Source organism: Coloeus monedula, assembly GCF_965178545.1.
Source record: "Coloeus monedula genome assembly, chromosome: 1".
NCBI lineage: Eukaryota > Metazoa > Chordata > Aves > Passeriformes > Corvidae > Coloeus > Coloeus monedula.
In genome coordinates, this window is record NC_138781.1 from 146,562,084 (window position 1) to 146,584,033 (window position 21,950).

Below are 21,950 nucleotides of genomic sequence, written 5' to 3' on the forward strand. Positions count from 1 at the left end.
TCAAGTAGTTTAAAAAGATTTACTCCTTTCCTGCTGTAAGTATTGTGCTCTTATCACAAGCAAACCTCCAGCGTATATCCAGTAATGTCATGGTGCCAAATTAATTCAGGCTTAATGTCTAGCACTCATCCATCAAGTGTTCACTTTATATTTGATTTCCAGAAACTTTCTGTAACTCTTCTGCACGACCACTTTCAAGTCTTGAATCTTCATTCTATGTTTTTGAGAACCTGTCATTTTTCAGCTTAGTGATTTATCACTGCTGTGCACACTCATATTAATAATGTCAGAAGCCTTTTCTCTTTCTGTCTGTTAAGAAAAAGCTCACAGACACAGCTTCTTTCAGCACGCACTGATATTTGAGTACTTTTACCCTGGCTTCTCTCCAACTCCCTCGTGTACAAAGCTCTTTTCTGTACAGCGACAGGGGTTAATACATTCTGTGCCTTCTCAGATGTTTTATAGTTTCTCAGAGAGCCTCTATGAGTGATTCTCTAATCAAATCCCTTTGGGGAGGGGAGAATCACTGTGTTTTGACAATATCCTCTGGCAAATAAATGAGTATATCTTTTTGTGCAGAGCATTTCTCCATGTATCTGAACAGGATTTAGTTACCCATTTCAATATAAATAACAAAACACTGAGGCCAGTTTTGGCTGCATGCTCTTTGACTTGATTGTGGGGGTTTTTAGTTGAGAGGTGTGGTGGCTTAGTATAGGCTAGCAGCCAAACTCCCACCTAGCTGCTTGCTCATTCCTCTCCCCAGCAGGATGGGAGAGAAAAGAAGAACAGGAATGAAAGAGTTCATAGGTTGAGATAAAGACAGGGAGACTGCTTGCCAGTTACCATGGTAGGCAAACAGAGTCAAGTGGGGGAAGATTTAATTTATCCCCAGTTAAAAAATTTGCTAATGTGGGTAGTGGTAAACAAAAGAGACAAACATTAAAACAACAACTTTCCTTCCCATTTTCCCAGGCTCATCTTGACCTCCTCCCAGACTCCTCTCCTCCTCCCTTGTTATCACTGCAAGTTACAGTCCAAGTCCCTTCAGAGAGGAAGCAAGTGGTGCAAAAGGGGTGTTCAGAGGCTATGATCAGGGCCTAGTGCTTTCTCTTTGCCCTTCCTTTCTTCTCATACCTTTCTTCTCCATGTATGTCATTCACAGGCTGCAGGGAATATCTGCTTTCCTCTGACCTAGGAGTTCCCTATACTGTTTCTCACTCTTTTTTGCCCTCCTCCTCTCCGTGCTTGGAATTTTTTTGTCCTTTCTTAAATATGTTTTCCCAGAGGTGCCACTGCTTGTCCATGGACACTTGGCCTCTTCTCAAAAAGGCCACCCCTGCAGCCTCTGTCCTGCCAAACCTGGCCACAAACACTCAATACCAAAGGTGCTCCATTAGTGCTTTACTGGAGTAAAGAATTTACACAGATACAGAATTAACCTTTCCTGTTTGGAAATTCCCTTACTCAAATCTCAAATCAAGATGAATTAGGACAACATAGAGCATGTATGGGTCAGATTTCTCTTCTGAATCAGGTGTAGCAGGATAAGCCTTACCCAGTCTGTAGACATTCAAACAATGAGAATGTTTGAATGTCTGTAAAAGACTGTGATTTATGTATGACAATGTTACAGTTACTTTCTCATTGCAAAGCGTGTGTAATATAGTCACACAGTAGGTATGACTGGAGAGGGAGGCCAGGGATCTTCACTGCACAGCACAGAACATGGTGGTTAGTTCAACCTTCCCAAATGAAAATCGTGTTTCACCCCAGAGCAAGTCTGTTAGGGGCAGGTGTGGTTTTTTCACTGGTTTCTATGAAAATCCAGTGCTTGGTGCTGAGCTAAAGTACCTGGGGGAACTGCAGCTTTTTCAATCCCTTAGGTGCCTCTTTCTGTTGGGAGTCACTTTTACCAGATGCCAAGAGCCAAACTGGTAGGACATTACTTGAGCTCTCTGAGCTGGTGGGGAGCCAACAGGAAGGTCTGAGAAAATGGGTGTTGCCATCCTGTTCCTTTGTTCCTTGCCCGAACAGAATATAGAGGAAGCTCTAGGAGAAACTGATTCACAATAAAAGCTAGATCTGAGTTTCACATTGTGGAAGACTGGGACCAGCAGGCAGAAATTTGGAACAGAGAATTTATAACTAATCTATTGTCCATGAGTATGGGAAGGACAAGTCAGCAATGGAAAATTTAGGTACTGGATGAGTGAAAAGTAGCATAGAAATCGTAGTGGGCTTTAGAGATAGAAAAGCAGAAACTCTGTATAATGAGCTGTGTAATGCCATACCTTGTCTGCTACAGAGAATAATAGGTGCAGATGTCAGGTTACATTATCTGTATGTAAGTAATATAACCTGAACTAATGTTAAAAACAGTGAATAGTGGCTTCATGTGCCTTGATCAATATTCCTGCATTTGTATATTAATTTAAATTAAAAAGTTTCTGAGGAAGAGGTAAAAATTACCTTTAAGGAGAAACAAATGTTTCTTTTGAAAGAATTTAATATTATTAGTGACCTTTAGGGAATTTAACATTGTTACTGATATTATTTTTATTATTATTATGCACACAGAAATATACATAAACAAGTTATACATATAATGAAGAATAGATGCTCATTCAGTCACAGCTGCTTCTGAAACATGCTGTTTCCACTCTCCTTTTTTTTTCTTCACTACTCAGTGCTGCACAGAGAAGAGATTTTGGTTGTATTGTACTAAATTTCGAGGTTTTACCACTCTTAGGGTTTAGTATCATAAAGTGTCCTGGAAAGAGGCCTGAAGCCATCTGTCATGTGATACTTACCTGCTAAGTAGTAATAACTATGCCTGCAGTTTCTTTCAGGTGAGTGTGATCTGCCAGTGCTCAGTTGCCTGCAAAAACTGTAGATATATCCAAAGTTATTATGTTTTGTGGTAGGATAGTTTTTGATAATTTTCTTGAACTTTCTGATGTATTTTACATTATTAGGGTTTTTTATTAGTTTTTTTATTAGTAATTTACATTACTTGTACAATCTTTCAATGTAAATGTTTCTGAATGGTTTTTTTCATAATGTATTTTTCATTCAGTGCTATGCACCTATCAGATAATGCGAAAGTCATATCCTTCCTCAAAATGCTATGGTATACTTGTCTGAGGTTTCTATTTTAATAGCTCTTGCAGTGAGGTGGAATCAGACTTCTTACAGTGATAGATATGAGAGGTGCGGTAAGCTTAAAAAATATACTGATTTGCATTCTTCTTTCAACATTCCTACTACATTTGATGCAAATGAGCTTTGAGATTCACTTTATAGCTGTTGAATGGCACTACTTAAGCAGAGTAGGAAAAATCCACAGAGAGTTATATTAAGATGCTATTCAGCAGAAGAGACTAATTATCTAATTTATTAACTTGTCTGTTTAGTTAATGTCAAATGCTTCAGTAAGTATTGCTAGACAGTGTGAAATGAGTGCTATGAGGTATTTGACTAAGCCACAGGAATGAATACCTTCTGAACTTCTGCTCCATTGGCAGTGTTTCATAGTTTTACTCACTTCATCCTGGCTAATATAACTGCAAATGCTGGTTTTAGTCATGATGTTTTTTGATTTTTTGTATTACTTGCTGAACTCCTGGGCTATGGAACTCATTAACTGTGTCTTTACACAACCTATAATTTGACTTACTAGCAGGGTTTCCTTGAGCTTTCTGGAGGACACTTTATGTCTTGAGGATGAGCAGCAGAAGAAAAAAATGGTAACTACGCTGCGTGGGCATTTTCCCCCAGTGCCATTGTGTTCTTCCTAAGCAGTCTTTGTCTTTTCTCAGCTTTTGCACATTTTTCTGCTTCTGCAATCTGAGGGTAAAAGCAAAGTTTATTGGAAAGTACTTGGCTCTTCCACTTTGAATACTGTTTCTTTATCTTGCTTTGGGGACCACTGAACCTTTTAGCCCAATGCCCCAGCTCCAGCCAGTAGCAAGACTGAGCATGTAGTCCCAATAGGCCTGGGGCGATCAAGCACAGGGCTTGGCCAAGCGAGTACTAATCAGCCATTTGTGCAGATGGAACTGGTCCCCTTGATGCCTTTATTGTCCTATTTTCCCATGTGTGTTCTTCCCCAAACTACCTTTCAATGTTTTTGGTTCCTCTCCTAAACATACGCTATTAGATCTTGTACAATACCCAGGTACTCACTCCTGTATTCCCTGTCTCATTACCCCCTAAGCAGTGACCCACCAGTCTGAACCATACAGACCATGTTTTGAAGTAAGTAGAAGTTACCAAAATGTGTTGCTAATCTCGGAAGATGCTAGCAGGATGAAACCTGTGTACTTAACTGTTTAGTTTCTGTGTCTATGCTGGAATTACACAAGAGGCAAACACAAAGTTTCTGTATACCTTTTGGGTTTTTTTTGTTCCAGTGCAGTGCAATGTAATACTGAAGGGGTGCTTGAATTAGATGCAACAAAGTTTCCTTCAAAACTAATAGCAGTGCAGCGATACTGTTCAGTACAGCACTCTCCCTGGTGAATGCACTTGCCTGCTCAGAAGTAGCTAGCTCAAGGTCTTCTAGCTTATCCTTCATTCCAAAGTGTAGAGATAACCCTGGCCATTAGTCTTTCGCATCAGTTTCTTAATGCTGCAAAGTGGGAACATTGCTTGCTTTGGAGATATGTTAGGTTATTTAAACCTGGTGGAGTACTTCTCTATGATAGGTTTCATTTTTGGACATTTGCAAATGAAAGCCTGCATCAGAAAATAGTGAAGTTTAGAACTATTGATTGCATTTGTCTAAATGCTAGGCTACTGCCTACATTTCCGTAAAAGATGTCTGTGCATAATACTGAGGCTTGAATATTCCCCCTTTGCAGTGTCTGTAGAGAGTTTGTGGATGCATTACCTTGTCACGGATGAAACAGGATGCACATCTACTGTCATTAGCTGCCTCACGCCTGAAGGCATGTGCTCTGGGCGGCTGTTACTTCAGGATTTTTTTTCAGTTCAGTTCTGGGCTTACCATCTTGACAAATACGTTTATAGTCTCTAGCAAAAGCTGCCTTTCAGCACGGAGTGGCATGCAATGACAATTGCAGTGACATTTGCAGTGACATGCAGTCCTTTGACTTGGTTGTCAATAGCTCGTGTGTGTGGTATATACCTGCTTGTTCTCGCATTTAGTAATCAACTAAAAGTAATATTAACATAGAAATGAATCTATTCTCTATGCTTCTTTAAGGGGGGTGGCCCCAGATCCCCACACTTCCCTTGAGAAGGCTGGGTGATACTTGGACCATGCTGCAGCATTATTAGAACATTTTGGACCACCACAAAGCTTTGGCAAGCATTTATAATTATGTTCCCCTCACCATGCTCTTCTAACCACTCTGAAGTTGCTTAGCCCAGAAATTGTTTCGTAGACTTAATTTTGTTCTCAGACTGTTGCTTTGACTTTTGACTCACTTGACTTTGTTCTGTCCAGCCTTAGCCCAAACAGGGAATCCATGATGTCTCCTATCTCAGCTTTCTCTAGTGAAAGCAGCACCTGACCATCTGATCTTTGCCAATAGGACTCTCACTTAAATGCCTGCAGCCAGTGGTTTCAGTGGTTTCAGTGGTAGTCAGATCACCATCCTGATGTGTGCTAAAAGATGTCTGCACTGGACCCCACATAGAACCTGCCCAGAAATCCTGTCCCCATCCAAGTTAGGTTGTCCAAGCGTGGGGTTTTTTTGAAAGTGACTGTTTTTTAATTTGTGCAAAATGTGATGGCTTTCCATTCTTCTGTGGGACTTCTCTCTACTTCAGGTGATGAAAATATATGTTACAAAAAGGAGATGAAGTAGACTTGTCAGAGTACACCATTCCTTTCTTTGATATATGAACTTCGGATGCTGCATTCAGGCCATGTTGGTTTCTGTACTTTTCAGAAGGTAGAATTTGATGACAGGCATTCATTAGGTTTCCAAGATAGACTGTAAACCTGTGAGCTGCTGTGCAGAGCTTTGTATATTAGAAATTCCTTGTTAAACACTGGAGGACTTACAGGAGGACGCTGATGCAAGGAAGCTCTTGTATAAACTCCTCTTTACTGTCCAGAAAGTTCAGCTCATGCTGTGGATGATCAATGCTTATTCCAGGAATTCATTGTAAGAATTTCTCTGGAGGAAATAGCGTTTTTGTCCTTTGACTACTACTTGCAACTTGGATTTCATTCTACAGTGGCAGTACTTCTATGGACCTGGCTAGGGTAATTTGGAGGACTCCTTCCTGGCTCTCATGACTGAAAAACATGATGGGAAATATCAGCACCGACATGGACAGAATTATTAAGTGTTTTCCTTTGCCATCATTTGGCAGTTGCTTTGGAGAAAACCAAGTAAGCTACATTTAGAGATTGCAGCATTTACATCTGCCATCTGGACAAATTAAATAGCACACAAGTGTGTTCAAATAATCTGAATAAGAGAAAAATATATTTTTGAGAGCAAGCAAGCTTGAAACTGAAGACCTGGAAGTTACTATGAAGCCTGGAATTGGAAGAGGGTTCATGTTGAGTTGTACACTTTAATCCTGACTGAAGAAATCCCAGGGAAGAGAGAGGAACAGAGAGAAAGAGAGATTGGGAGCAAGGGGTGTATTTTAACATAAAGAAGAGTCTCTTATGTGTTTGCAATTGCCTTGTCTGTTCTGGATAGGTGTAAAATTTTGTTTATTTACATTAGCCTAGGTTGAGAGTGAGTATTAAGAGGTTGCTGGATGTCTTCTTCAATTAGTATATTCCAGATGACAAACCCTTGCTTTGTTTTGAAAATAGAAAACTTGGCATTAGAAATTATGACCAATCTCCATTCTTACCCAGGGATTCCACTTGCTTATCTCCTAGCCTCACTTTTCTGTAGGAGGAAATGCATTTCTTCCTGTCAGCATATTAATATCTGGCTATGGTTGTGTATTACCTCTTATAAGTGTTCCTGGCCAGGTAGAAGCTGGAGATTGCACAGATCGCCCTTCTGTCATCCAAAATGTCCCTCCCTAGGAGCTCTCCTTGAATGCATTGCTTCATTGAAGTGTAGACACCGTGTTGACATTGATATCTAGACAATCTGTGGTTTGGAAAAAGAACAACTTTCTAGCTCTCTTTCTACTCTCTGAGTAGAAAAAGAGACTTAACCTATCTTGGACCTAAGGCAGGTTCCATTCTTGCACATAAATGGAAGTTTCATTTTTTTCATAAAGTGATCTAGCTCCTGATATCAAAACCATTCAGATTGACAACCTGAGTTAAAAGATGCTTATCCTCATAGTCACAACCCTTGAGTTATGTTTGTCCTCATATCTCTGCAAAGCAAATATGTATAATGCTTCATAAATCTGAACTATTACCAATTGAAAACTTGTCTGGCCTCTTTTTTTCCCTTTGGTTGCTTTCCCTAAGGCACTGACCTTTTTCTGTGCAATTTAGTCATAGTTGAAGTGGGAGGCTGCTATTCACATTTTTGAATGATGGATTAATGGAAGCTCAGCTGAATGAATGGTCTTTCATTATATTCAGACTGATTTTTCATTTCTTCAAGTCATTAGCTCTTGAGTATCATCCAATCAACAGTGCACTGGCATGGCTGGATTCTGCTGGCAGCAAGAGATGTTCCCATAAGTCAGATTCAAGGTCTGTGTTGACATGCTCCATTATTGAAATGCTTTCATTACTACCCTGCTGAGACATTCCTTAACAGTTCTTCATCATCTGGCAGCAGGAATTCTCATAATCTGAAGTCTGTAGGCTTGCTCAGGACTACATATATTCTAGGTAAGCATCTTGGAATATCATGAGTGGTGCTTGTCTTTGATATAACACAGTACTTCGTCTTTGAAGCTGCATAGTAGCAAGTTGAAACTCTGGCTACTTTTTTAAACTTGTTAGGCAACCTTGAAAGAAGAATCAAAAAAAGCTTTGGGGGCGTAGTAGCAGACAGATACATTAAAAAAAACCTGAAGTGCAAGACCAAGAACCTCTTGTAGGAACACTGTAATCATAAAGGATTGATGCATTCATCAGCAAACTCATCATGGATTTGCATATCCTGATGAAGAATCTTCTTTGCTTTTTGCTATGGTCCGCAAAAATAGGAGAAAAAGGTTAAAGTTTTGATATTGTGAGATGGCCTTGAGTACAACTACAAGATAAATTTTTGGTTTTTAGTTGTCTGCTGTACAAGTTCCCTTTCAAGGCTGTTTTTTACTGTTCCCCCTGTGAGAGTCTCTTGTGTCATAGTCTCTCTCATTCATCTGTTGTTCAACAGCATGCATGAGCTTGTACTGAGGAGAGATGATTTCAGGGTAATTTCCACCTTCACTGCATAATCTGAGGTCTTCATGTCCATTCTGGGTCTGTTGATGCAGGACTCTGGTTCTGGGCTGTCTCATGGTCAGCACCCTTTGCCTGGTGCCCTGCCCTGTGTCCTGAGTAAGGCTTGGTGTTACAGCTGAGATATGTCCATTGGTTAAAAGGTGCCAGGTAGTAGCTAAAATGGAACTTACCTGGCTGTGGGGACCATGTTTTCTACCTCAAAGGGCTTCTCACCTGTCTGTTTAACTGTAGTGATCATACTACTCTGCATGTAATGAGGGAGTCCTGTTTCCTTATCTGATTGCTGAGTTTGGTGTTGTGTCTTTGGCTCATTATTCTCCAGAGACATGGTATTCTTGTACTCTGCTCTCCTGGAATACTCAAAAGAGCTTCTGTGGAACACCAGCACTAGCTTGATGCCCGAGTATATTTAGTTTCCATTTATGCAGGAAAGTTAGCAGAATTAGGGCTGCATAGTGGTGCAGACAGCTATTTCAGAAATAAAGCTGGTGTCAGATGGGTCTTTGCTTGGGTTTGATTTGTTTATGTGGTTAAAAATGTGGGGTAAAATTTCTGGTCTTTTGCATTGATCTTTCTAGTATGATAAAGAAAGGGAAAACTGTAAATTGTGAGCACAGGGATGGTGGCTCCTGTGGCCTGTGAAGTACCACTCATACCTCATCTCTTCTCTCCATACCCTCAAGACCTTTCAAACTCAACTCCCAAATTTAACTCAGTGCATAGGCAGGGCGGTGGTGTCAAACTGTGGCAGATCAGCAAGGGGAAGCACAGAGTCCTGCACTGGGGAGGAATAACCCCAGGCACCAGCACGTGCTGGCATGGAGCTTGGCAGAAAAGGCCCTGGGAGTCAGGTGACCACAAGCCAGCAAAAGACACATGTCACAAAGAAGGCAAACAGCCTCCTGGGCTACACTGGGAAGGAAGTTTAGCAGGTTGATGAAGGTGATTTTTCCTCTCAGCCCAACCTTGGTGAAGCCACATCTGGAATTCTGTGTCTGGTGCTGGTCTGGCTCCCCAGTAGAAGAAAGACATGGACTTACTGAAATGAGTCCTTGGAAGGGTCATGAAGATGACTGAAGGCTTGGAGCATCTTTCATAAGAGGAGAGGCTGAGACAGTTGGAGTGTTCAGCTTGGAGGACAGCAGGTTTGAGAGATATTTTTCCAGTGTGTAAAAATACACACTGGAATGAGTAAAGAAGGCAGAGATTCTTCTCAGTGGTGTCCAGTCAAAGGACAATAGGCAGTGGACACAAACTAAAATAACTGTAAATTATATTTAATCAAAGAAAACACTTGTTTTGCTATGAGGGTGGTAAAATGTGGCATTTAAGTAAAACCTTATAAAAGGAAGGCCTTGTTGCTTTTGTAAAATTGTGGCTCAGGCCTGTCACTTTGGCTACAGAAGGACTGTGAGAAAAGTCCATGAGAAGAAAAACAATTAGTTCTTACCCGTGAGAATGTAGTATCAACAGAAACAAGAGAGTTAAACCACAGAAGGAGAAAAACAGCAACATATCTGCACGTGTTCTTTTTCTGAATGCTTGAATGCTTATGCTATAGGTAGCCAATGGTAGTATATTGTAGTTAGAAATAGCCAATGAGTCTATTGTAGTAGTTTAGCAGCCAATGCATCTGCAACACGAATGATAACATACAAAAAAGAAGCTGCTTTTTTTAATAAATGGCTTTTTGGCCCTTGAAAGAGGCACTATCTGTGTGTGTCATGACCACCCCAACAACGACAATAAAACACTGGAGTTTCTGTTTTAAAGACTCAGGTGGTGGAGTCTTTATCTTGGAGACTCTTTAACCTGACTTGACATGGTCCAGAGCTGTTGTTGCCCATGCTCTAATTAGGGCGGTTTGACTAAACTCAAGAGGTCCCTTCCCACTTCCAGTACCCTGTGATTCTGGAAGCTGAGATTTCTCAGACATCTCTGCTAATTAGAGAATGCTAATTCTACACCAGCTACATTCAAGAGGGCACAAATTTCATCCTGAGTTTTTGTGGATTGACACGTGACATCCTAAATTAGTGGTGCTTCTAAAGATCACTGCATATTTGTATTTATACAAGCATATACACTGGTTACATTATGAAAACATTATTTCAAGAACTGCTTGAAGGTAATATAGGACCTTGAATTTGGAAGTCTTCTGCACTGTAATTGTAATGCTTTGTTTCTAGACACACTGTCCAGAAAGTCATATGTACCCAAATCCATAATGCTGAGCTGTAATTTTACAGTGCTGTAGCAGTTTGTTTTTCAACTAATTTCTAATTAGTTCTGTGTTAACTACTTTCATAGGTATGCAGCCTGTTCTCTAAGCAGGCTCTTTTCCATTACTTTACCTGCTGTGTTACAAGCTCAGGCACAGACGAGTTCTTTATCATGGTTTAGAGGAATTTAGACATACACCTTAATTAATGTGGAGGATTTCTGAGTACCGCTTTTGTCTGAAGTGCCCTGATTAACTGTATTCTAGATAGCCAAAGAAAACTGTGTCAGGGATTTCATACCTTACTAAAGAAATGGGAGAAAATAAGCCTTTTAAATCCTAGCATATTTGTCACATAGGAATGGTGGATAAGTATGACCATATCAATAAGAAATACAGTTTTCTGTCTTGAAAAGTAATTTAGACCTTGAGACAGCTGTTTAATTTAAAACATTCATGCACTTAGATGCAGAACTCAGAGGAAAGAGAAGCAGAGAATTATCACTATAATCTGCAGAAGAGTTTCTTAGGTTTTATGTACTTTACAGGACGACTGCAGATCATCTTCAGTGTAAATCGTGGCTAAATGGACACAGTATATTGCCATGTTGAGCTTCAGGTTCAGGAAAGACTTCAGCAGCATGCTTTGTTCTGTGTTGACATGTTGCCTGTTGGAAAAGAAATTAAAACAAATGTTTTAAACTCTCTGTTTACGCTTGAGGGGATTTTAAAACATATTTTTCTATCTAGGTACACAGACCAGGAGTGTTTAGTATTGCTGTTTGGTAAGCTGCTGCAGACCAGGTTCTTCAGTGCTATCAATCAACAATGGTCTGTGAGGAGACGTCAGCACTTTCTTTCATAGTTACTCCTTTTTTTTGTCTCTCAAATTAAAAAGTTCAATTAGAAAGAAAGTTCTGGAAGTTTTTCTAAACTAGTAGCTACTTACTGCAGAAATACAACCGTCATTGAGTGTGTATGGAAAAGTGCATAGAAAATGGCTCTATGCTTCCTTCTTTCACACTTGAGAATTATCACCAGTATATATATATAGGCAATTGATGTGTTATCAACTAGTGCTTTGATTGGTTTTGTGGCCTTAAATTCAGAAGGTGTGCTATAAATAGCATTTCATTACTGCTGTGTACTTTTTGGAAGCAGCACTATTTTTGAACTACATCATTCACAGTCAAATGTGACGTGATTAGACACAACACATTCAGTAAATCTTAATAATCCAACTCCACCAAATAAGAAATTTGTAGGCTTGCCAGTTGGGCTATGTTAGTTTCCTGGAGAGCAATAAGGCACATGGAAAAAAGCTGGCTGTTTTTTTTTTTTTCCTAGGGCCTAGGGACAAACTTCTAACCTTGTTGGGCTGCTCTTTAAACCTAATGATGTTACAACATTTGAGTCCTTCAAATTCAAGCTGTGTTTGGATCTAGTTTAAAGAACAGCAGTTATGCTGTATGCATTTGTCTGCTCCATAGCCCTGACATATGGGATGTGTTAAACTGAGGTCCAAGTGCAAGGATGATATCACCAGCACAGAGCAATAATATCAATGTCAGAAGTGTGGACTAGTGAGTTGCCGAATTTTGGAGCTGGACACTGCCTCACATCCTTTTATTTTTTTAACCCTTTTTTAAAAAGTGACATTTTGCTGATGTGGATTTACATTGCCCTTGTCCTCAGTGGTGCTTCTGCTCAGTGTGGTGCTGTCAATCGCTCTGGAGGACTGGCTGTTCTCTGTCATTCATGCTTTATTCACAAGGTATTTTTCACTCACTGCTGTCATCAAACTTCTTGCCTTTTGTGCTTTGTTATCCCATGAATGAGTCTTCTATTCATACAGTATTATTACTGACCTCTACTTGAACTTTCTTCCTCTCCTTCCACATATATTATTTGACTTTCCACTGTGACAGGGAGTAAGAAAGGAAACTACATACTGCAGACTCAGAAAGAATTATAGTCTTAACTTCTAGCAGAAGAAGTGTGTGTTTTGGCTCTTGAAAATGAGAACAGTTTCATACCAAGGGGAGGCAAAATATCAAATGTGTTTCTGCAAAACATATCATAACTGCATGCAAATTGAACTGGTTTGTCTAAAGCATTGGGTCCTCCTGTGTGGCAGTGTCTGTATTTGCTGCTTCTCCCTTTGCCTTTCAAGGAACTTTCAAAGAATAGTAGTATTAACCCCAAGAGTCAAAGAACCCTACTCTAGATTAAAAATCATGGTTTTGTATTTCTATGTCTGTAAGGCTCTCAGGTTTTTTTGGCTGAACTTCTGTTTTTGACATTGCTCACTTGCTCACAACGTGTATGTGGAAGAGTAGCTTCAGGTAAGGAATGCAGCCATGGAGAAGTGGTCAGTGTTTCCAGGAGCTTGTCAAGCCTGCTGTGTTCTGTGCAGCCCCCACACAGAGCTTCTCTCAGGTCTCTCTCTGCACTCCATTCCCTTCAGTGGATGACTTAAGGGTCATACTTTCCAGGCTCCAAGAACTCCCTCTATCCCAGAAAGTTCTGTCTGGATCTTTCTGTTGGCATTGCCATCATTGGCTTCACTCTCAGCCAATTTTGACATGACCTTGAGAGTGCTGTAGCACTTGCATATTGGAAGTACCAGCAAATCAATGTCAGTGTCTGGGGGCTTGAGGAATCAAAACCAGGAAACTTCATTTGGTAGATGCAAAGCTTTCAATGGTGTCTCTTCTTTGAAAAATTTCCCTGAAACAAAGGAACCAAAATTCTTGATGATGATTTGATTTTTGGTGGTACTGAAGCAGGTTTTATACAAATACCTTGCCCTAAAATGTTGCTGGCAGCCTTTAGCTCTATGCTGGAGCCTTTGAAGGTGAAATTTTGAGCCTATGCCTCCTTCTGTGGAAAGCAGAAATGAGCAGACCAAGTCCCTTCCTCCTCAGTTAGCTTTCTGGCAGAGTGGCAAGTTCCTTCTGCCAAGTAGTGCTAGGAAGATTGTAAATTTGTTACTGAAAGTGCATTAATATTTTACTTTCTCCCCATAAAAATTCTCCACCAATTTTAAGTGGGTGAACTGAAGACAGTTGCTGGTGTAAAATATATAGGCTGTTATTCTGACTTTACAATATGTGCAATTCTGTTATTTCTGCTTACCTAAAGACCACAGGCTCTGTTACTGTTTATTGTGGAATGCAGCACTTGAAGCAGAATAATGCTTTCTATATAACATTAGGAAACATGATACAAAATTTGGTAACTGGTCTCTTCCCTACTGTCCTGCTTCTGAAACTGGTGAGTACCATATAACTCAGAGGGAAATGGGACCTTCTATGTCACTACTCTTTTCTTGATGACCGAGTAAAGGGAAATAAGCACACTATTGGACCTGATCACACTATTGAACCTTGTAGTAGACTAAAACAGTGAGTGTTGGAAGCTTTATTATATGGAATGATATGCTGTCATCCTCCTTTAAGAAAGGTTGTTGGGAAAATTGGCTATTGAAATTGTGTAGATAGTCAAAATGTTCAAAATTACCCTCAAACAGGAATTCATGATCATGTATTGTTGTATGGAAAGATTATTGAAAAAGACATTTGCAAGAACAGGCAGTGGAAACTGGCTAAGCACAGCGGGGTGCAGAAATTATTTGCTACACACTTTGTCTTTCAGACTAACTTTATTAACTAGGATGTAGTGGTGTTTGTGTTCCTATCAGGTTTTAAAGATTTCTATCACCACATTATTCTGTTTAATATCTCACTGTTGTTTATTCCCTTTTAGGGAACTTTCTACAATTCTATTAAGTACAACAAGGAGAAAACATAAGCAAAATAGTGGGTGTACAGAAGTAACAAAACCTAAATGTTTTATGCAGAAAAGATTCAACAAGTATCTCCTACCAACGAAGAACGAAACAAATTTTCACACTGTGACCTTGCAGTACAATCTTGGATCAAACCACATGTTTCTTTAACAAAAAATAATTGAATTATACTATTTGCGTTGATCTGATGATGTGGAAATAAAACATTGAAAGGAATGTTGTTATTGTTTTCTTTATTCTTTGGATTTTGCTTCACTGCATGGATTTACTAAAACCGATAAAAGCTTTCACTACAAAGCCATCGCTACAGGAATAAAGAAGCCTTATAGGCAAAACTTGTTGATATGAAATGATATGAAATATTACCCAGGGTAATAACTCTGGTTTCATACTCAGCACAAGATTTTAGAAGTAGAGAAGGAAAATACAGCCACAGAAATCCTGTTATCCTCTTTAGGCTATATAATTAAACTGCTGGGATAACACTGAAAAGGTACATCTGTGCTATTGTACAGCTGCTTGGATTTGAATCAGGGGTCCTGTGCTTTCATTCTTTCTGGTATTGAGTAGCATTTTATTTTGCCAGTAGTTCTTTTGAAGCTTGCAACACTAATCATGGCCAGTGTGAGAATGGCACAAATGAACTGTGTGTTAATGGAAGACAGATACTGCAAGTAATGCAGACTGATGAGCAGGAAGTTTATTTGGCAAAGGTATTTAAAACATTAATTTTGCCATGACTAGTAGATTCCTATTAAATCACAAAACAGATTCCACTCGCACTGAAATCAAGGGAAGTTTTGACTTAGTGACATAAAGATTGGACCTCTTTTGGATTTATCTTCCAATTTAAGATCATTTTTCTGATGCTTACTAAATGCTCCCCAGTGTCAATACATTAAAATGTGTTGCCAATTAAAATAGTGTTGTCTTGTACTGTAAAAGCTAAAATAAAATATTTGCTTTGGCATCTTTGTAAGTGGAATTTTTGTCATGTGTCTAGAACTTACTCTGCACTGCTAGCTGCACGTAGGAAATGTTCCCTGTTCATCTAAAAACATTTGTAGTACACGTTTAAGACATTAACTTTATGGATTGGGTTTAATGCTCAGTGGATTTACACTACAGTATGAATCTAACCCTTAATTATTACTAATACCAATTGAACTCCTTCTGCACATCAGATTGTTTTTGACTGGGAGATTTTAATTTTGTATTTAATGAAAATTTTGTCATTAATTGTTGTGAAAGTTTTAAGTTGCTAACCATGTGTTTTATTTCCTCTGTGTATCAGCAGAGTTTCTTGGGAGCTATTGCAAGCACCTTTTAGATAATTTCTCACTGAATTACTTACTTAGTTGCTGAACATCTCTGCTCAAATCAGTTTATTTCTGGCAGTGTACTTGGTGATTCCTGTCAGTACGATGTTAGATGTTAGTATTCTTTGGGAAATAACTTATACAGTGGATTCTGAAAAAAATGTTGATAAAAGCTGGGCTGCATCTTAATTCACTAATCTGTGTTTGTTTTTTATTGTATTCAGGGACATGATTCTTATCCCTAAATGGTTTGTGATGCATCATACCTTTTCTACTATACCTGCTTTGCTTTGTCTTTCCTATTTCCCTCATCATTCTATAGCCAATCTGGTGGTGAGTTTGCTATTTTTGTACTTCAAACATAAGATCTTCTTACATCTGTATAACATCATTCCTTTGTTTCTGTCCCTACAATATGAGTCCACTGTTTCAGCAACCTTAATTTCACAGTCACAAATCCACTTCTGTGGAATATGGCAATTCTGTCTGAGGTTCTGAAAACCTTTTGCATTCCCTTACTTTCCTTCCTGGTGTTTTCTCAAACTGAATGTGGCACTTGCATTTAGGCTTCTCAGTTGGCTTATTGTGCAATTTGTGTCTAATCTCTACTTCCCTTTCCTCTGATTTCCCCATTGATTAGTTAAACCTTAGAGACCATTGATCTGTACTTCTGCTAATTCTCATAAGATCTTTTCTGTTGTTTGGTTTTTTTGTTGTTGTTGTTTTGGGTTTTTTTTAAATCTTGTATTTTTGTGTTTTCCATTTATCTGTAAGACTAAAGCTTCATTCTCACGCTCATTCTCATAGACACTGAATCTGAGGTCTTTGCATTTTACCTCTGCTGTATTGAGTGCCTCCTACTTAGGTTTAATACAGCATTTTCAATTGACCTTCAGTTTTGCTTAACTCCCAGGGGTGAGATTCACTTCTAGCTTTACAAGTCTACAGTGGTGCCTAGTGGTTTTCTATGGGGCTTTTGAGATGTATGGAGACACCTGGTTTTCTCTGTTGACTGTAAAAGGGGCCTTGATAACATCTTTTATATGTCTGCATCTCTAGGTAGCTCTCTCTGCATTGTCTGTGCCTAAGGCTAAATGTCATGAACTGTGTACTGGGACTGAAATTGTATATGTACATTGGGAATGAAAATGAACTGTTGGTTTGGTTCTATATGACAGTTAATTTTTTTCTTTCTTGAGTATTTTAAGAAGAAGAATTTCTTTTCATAGGCCTCCCAAAAGTAATTTTGAACACCCTAATGAAAGAACTGAAGTAGATAATGGCCAGACTATTCTATAACTGAAGTTTGAATAAGCACATTTAGTAATTTTGCTTATTTCTCACTTTGACCATGGAAGAAAGCTTTAATTATCAAGCTGGTGGCAGGAGGAAGGCATATATTTATTGAGTTACAATTTTATTGTTGAATTAATAATATTGGTTTAATTTTAATGATTTACAGGCAGCCTGTTTACCTGTAAAACTCCAGCAATTGCAGATATTGTGATACTAGTAGATGGTTCTTGGAGTATTGGCAGATTCAATTTCAGGCTTGTTCGACTGTTCCTGGAAAACCTGGTTTCTGCTTTCAATGTGGGATCTGAGAAAACAAGAGTAGGTAAGGTGCCACACTTTCTTCCTAACGTTTCTGTAGCAACGTAAAGATGTTATCATTTCAGGATAGTTAACAGCATAGTGCTACTATTTTTGTGCAAGATTCATCCTCATCTGGAACTAGCATTTCTATCATCAGAGTAATGCTGCTGGAGTGTTTGTAGTATTAATTCCTCACAGTTTACTGTGATCCTCAGCTTAGGTAAACTAATGCAATGTCAGTGGAAAAAAAACCAGTGGAAACAGTCTTACTGACTTCAGTCAGCAATAGCCTCAAGCACTTGCAGTTTAATTTTTGCAGGCAGAATGTGCCAATGGATGGTTTTTCTTGTGTTTTAAACTGGCTGAAATGTTATATTTCTGATCTGCTGCTGTTCAAAGGTATATTAAGTAAAATTGTTCTTTAAAAAAGAAATTCTTGAAATGTTAGTAACTCTGAAAAAGTTGTGTATTTCTTTTCGTTTAATTATCACTTGAGAAAAAGGCTTTGAAAGTTAATTGAGGAGTTGTCACCCAGAACAACTTCATACTATTTTTTTGTTGTCAACCAATGCAGTTTTTCCAATATGGTAGCAAAGCTACTTGCAGTAAGCTAATTGTGGTAAGATACTGGTAACCAAGTACATAAAGTGTATATACTTGAAAAAAACCTGCTTTATTATCTGATGGATTACCTTAATTTCTGGTTCTTTAGGTCTTGCACAGTACAGTGGTGATCCCCGAATTGAGTGGCACTTGAATGCCTATGGCACAAAGGATGCTGTTTTGGATGCAGTCCGTAATCTGCCGTATAAGGGAGGGAATACGTTAACAGGTACTGTGTATGTTTTGGCTTTTGCCTTTTATTAAAAACCATATTCTGCTGTACAGACTAAAAACTGTCAGTGCTTATTATGAAGGGTAGAAAGGATAGGGGTTTTGCAGCTTGCCAATGGCTTTATCCAGTGTCAGTTAAGTCTTTTCTGAAGCGCTTGTTCATTGATTTCCCTGGGAATCAGGACAGGGTCTCATAAAACAAAGTGTACATAACTCTCTGTGCTGTAAGTAAAATCTCTTGTCTACTAGGAATAAAATGCAAAATCCATTTATGATGTTCATGCACAGAGCTTTATTCTGGAAACGGAAAGAATATTGTTTCAATATTTGACAACTGATATACTAACTTTACAAATGACCACCTGGGGCTTTTAGATTTCCATTGACCTTTTAGTAGTTAAAGCACTGAAGCCCCAGACACACTTAATGATGGATAAAGCGGGGAGGCCTGAAAAATACACCTGGGAAAAATACAGTCTCTGAATACAATTCCAGTGTCATCAAAGCAGCAGTTAGTAATGTTGGAATGATATATCCAAAGACCCAGACATGGCTTTAAGTAAATTGCTGCCCTTTTTTATTTTTTTTTTCTGGCAGGTAAGGAATGGGAGAAACAATGAGCAACAGCCTGTATTTTGGTAGAAGAAGTGATTGCAGTGGGACAAAGGACAGAAAACTCTAGTATGATTCTAGGAATGAGATTACTGGGTGGTAGGAAGTAGTAAATTATCTAAATTATTTTGTATGGATGTTAGAAGAAAGTGAGTTAGAAACCTTTTCTGTGGGAGACTTAAACAAGTTTTCAGACAGGATCTCATTGTGATATGTAAGTTTGTCGTGGAGCTGTTGTTCTTCTTTCCCTTTAAATAATTAGCATTTATTAAAATCAGATTCTCCCTAAGCTTAAATAAATATTTTTTTCCAGCTTGTAAATCAGAAAGAATAAACAAACAAACAAAAGTAAGGCTATCTGTAGCATGGGAGATTTACTAAGCTATCCAGAGCATGTGCTTTCATATAAGCAATGTAGGTAGAAGGAGAAGGAACTTCCTGTTCTAACTTGGTAGGACTTGGTAGAGTAAGAAAAAAAAGATGATGTATTTGCAGGAAGATCAATTTAGGTTTTCATAGCCAGTTTAAGATACATTGATTGATCAAAGGCTGCTAAAAATAAATTTCAGCTTCTCTATAGTTTAGGCTGCTTGTTGGAATTTAATTTCTCAGTAAATAAATTCTTCTTTTATACTTATTCTTAATCAGAATTTTAAAATTGAGTAGACAGACACTGTGATATTGGCAAAATTAATGGACATTTTCCTCTCTAAAAGTCTTTTAAAATGTTTTCTTTTGTAGGTCTTGCCTTAACTTACATTTTGGAAAACAGCTTTAAGCCTGAGGCAGGTGCAAGACCTGGAGTATCTAAAATTGGGATACTGATCACTGATGGGAAGTCCCAAGATGATGTTATCCCTCCCGCTAAAAACCTACGAGACGCTGGCATTGAGCTGTTTGCTATTGGTGTGTATTCTGCCATATCCATGTACATGTCCCATTGTACTCTGGAGTATTTGCTTCAGTTGCTGTCTGTACTAAGGAAGTGTTCTTTTCTGCCTGTATCCAATAAATATCATCATTAATTTGTATCTTTTATAAGCATTGCTCATAACATTGCTGCTATAACTGGAATTTAGCAGTATACGTGGATGCTACATTTTCATGAGACGGCTGAAAAATTCCACTTATGCTGGCAGAAATTAACATATTGAATTGACATTCTAAAAACAGAGCAATTTGTAGTTGGTCATTAAAACAAATAGATTTGGATATTAGTAATTTTTTATCAATCCCTGTGTAAACAAGATTTTTTCTTTTTAATTGCAAATATTTTCTTTATTTTTCTTTCCAATAAAAGGTGTAAAGAATGCAGATATAAATGAACTCAAAGAGATTGCCTCTGAGCCTGACAGCACACATGTCTACAATGTGGCTGACTTTAACTTCATGCATACCATTGTTGAAGGTCTTACCAGAACAGTGTGCTCACGAGTAGAGGAACAGGAAAAGGAAATCAAAGGTGAACAAAAACAAAATTTAATGTAACTTATGATGAATGTAGAGTTGCAAATCAAATACCTGCAGTTCTAGGCTGGCTTCTGGCACTAGACTCATGCAATAAATGCTTTTTCTTGCAAGAAAGTACATTGTCAGGGAAGTTATCTTCCTAGCTATCTTTTATTTTTGCTTAGATATCTCTGACCTTTTGCTCTCTGTCTTTAGTAGAGGTAAATATTATGGTATTTGGTAGTATAAAAAATAATTTAAAATGTACAGTCTTTCTGCTGTAACTATTTCCAAGTGGTGGGTAAGGAAATCTTTTTGTAATACAGAGTTTTGGGGATGAATTAGATTAACAGCTGCACATGGAATTGTTACGTTCATGCTGTGCTTTCCATCTCCTAACTTAATGTTTTTATTGTCTCATAAGTACTCAACAGTTTCAACTGTTTAGATTGCTTTGTCTGTTCCTCTTGATGAATTTTTTTTTTCTCTTTCTTATTAAACACACAAAAAATATATTTTGGTTCACAGGAAAAGATGGCAGTAAAGAAAATTGTTCTTATATGAAAATGCCTCCTCTGACTACAATTATTTTCTTTTCTGAAAAGAAGAAATGGCTATGAAAAAATGTTGCAATTTGCCAGATATAGTCCTACCTGTGAGGCCTTTCTTTCTGAAAGGTTTCAGTGAATTTTGTTTCTATTTATTGGTTTGTGATTCCTTATTATCACAGAAATGCTGAGTGATTCTCTCTCTCTCTCATAATATATATATGGATATATGGAAGATTTTATATAAAAATATATATATATTCAATATAATATCTAGATACATGCAATATATATTAGTAGGAAAGGCTCTCTTGAGCAGGAGAGAATGGAAAAACCATGGATAGATGAGACCTCTTTGTCTTTGAAAAGACTGATTGCCAGAGGAGATGACCGTTCACTGTGTCTCTTCAGGCAGTATCAGTTTCCAACCTGCTGAGGAGCACAGGAGATCACAGCTGTATATGTACTTGTATGTTTTTCATGACTGGGAGGAAAGCAACCTGACAAAAAATCCACAACAGAAAGGTCTGGAAATAGTGATGGGAAGAAGGAGGAAGGTTTAGTGTTGTATTTTTGTCTTTTTCGTATAAAAGTTTATGAAAGACCAGGAGGTTTAGTCCCAGTGAAACTCCATGTGCAGTACTCATTATTACTTCTTTGTTTCCATTGAGAATAGCCTAAAGAAGTGTACCAATTTTTTGATTTTCTGATGAGGAACAATATTTATAGCTTCAGGAAATATAACAAACCAAGTAACTATTATGCTGAAGGGAATAAAAATGTGCATTTCCTCCAACCTAGGAACGATTGCTTCTCTTGGGACTCCTTCAGATTTGGTCACATCTGATGTAACAGCTAGAGGCTTCCGGGTTAGCTGGACCCATGCACCCGGCAAAGTGGAAAAATACAGGGTTGTGTACTACCCCACTCGAGGAGGACAGCCAGAAGAGGTAATAGGAGGAAAAGCTGCCCAGAAATTTTTAATGCAACAGGGCAACTAACCAGACAGGAAACCCATGGTCTTATTTTAAATCCACCCTGAAATTCCCTCTGTGGGCTCCAGAAAGGAGGCTGGTCATGCTGGATGGGGACGAAGGTTAGGTAGTAGCTAGGCTATGTGTCTGTCATACAATTTAAAGTAAATGTGCTATAATAATAAGCACTTTCAGGGGGTAGGGTGAAGTGCCTGCATTTTTTG

The 21,950-nt window shown here is 38.5% G+C and overlaps 1 protein-coding gene across 1 annotated transcript in view; it reads left to right on the top strand.

Moving 5' to 3' along the window:
* The window catches only part of COL14A1 (collagen type XIV alpha 1 chain), a gene marked incomplete at both ends in the record, with an annotated part of 111,819 nt that overhangs the window by 14,332 nt on the left and 75,537 nt on the right, over positions 1-21,950 (top strand). Inside the window, 5 exons of the mRNA XM_082277820.1 lie at positions 17,176-17,331; positions 18,022-18,141; positions 19,497-19,661; positions 20,056-20,217; positions 21,554-21,702. Of these exons, the coding sequence (XP_082133946.1) occupies positions 17,176-17,331; positions 18,022-18,141; positions 19,497-19,661; positions 20,056-20,217; positions 21,554-21,702 (752 nt within the window). The remainder of the gene's footprint in view (positions 1-17,175; positions 17,332-18,021; positions 18,142-19,496; positions 19,662-20,055; positions 20,218-21,553; positions 21,703-21,950) is intronic.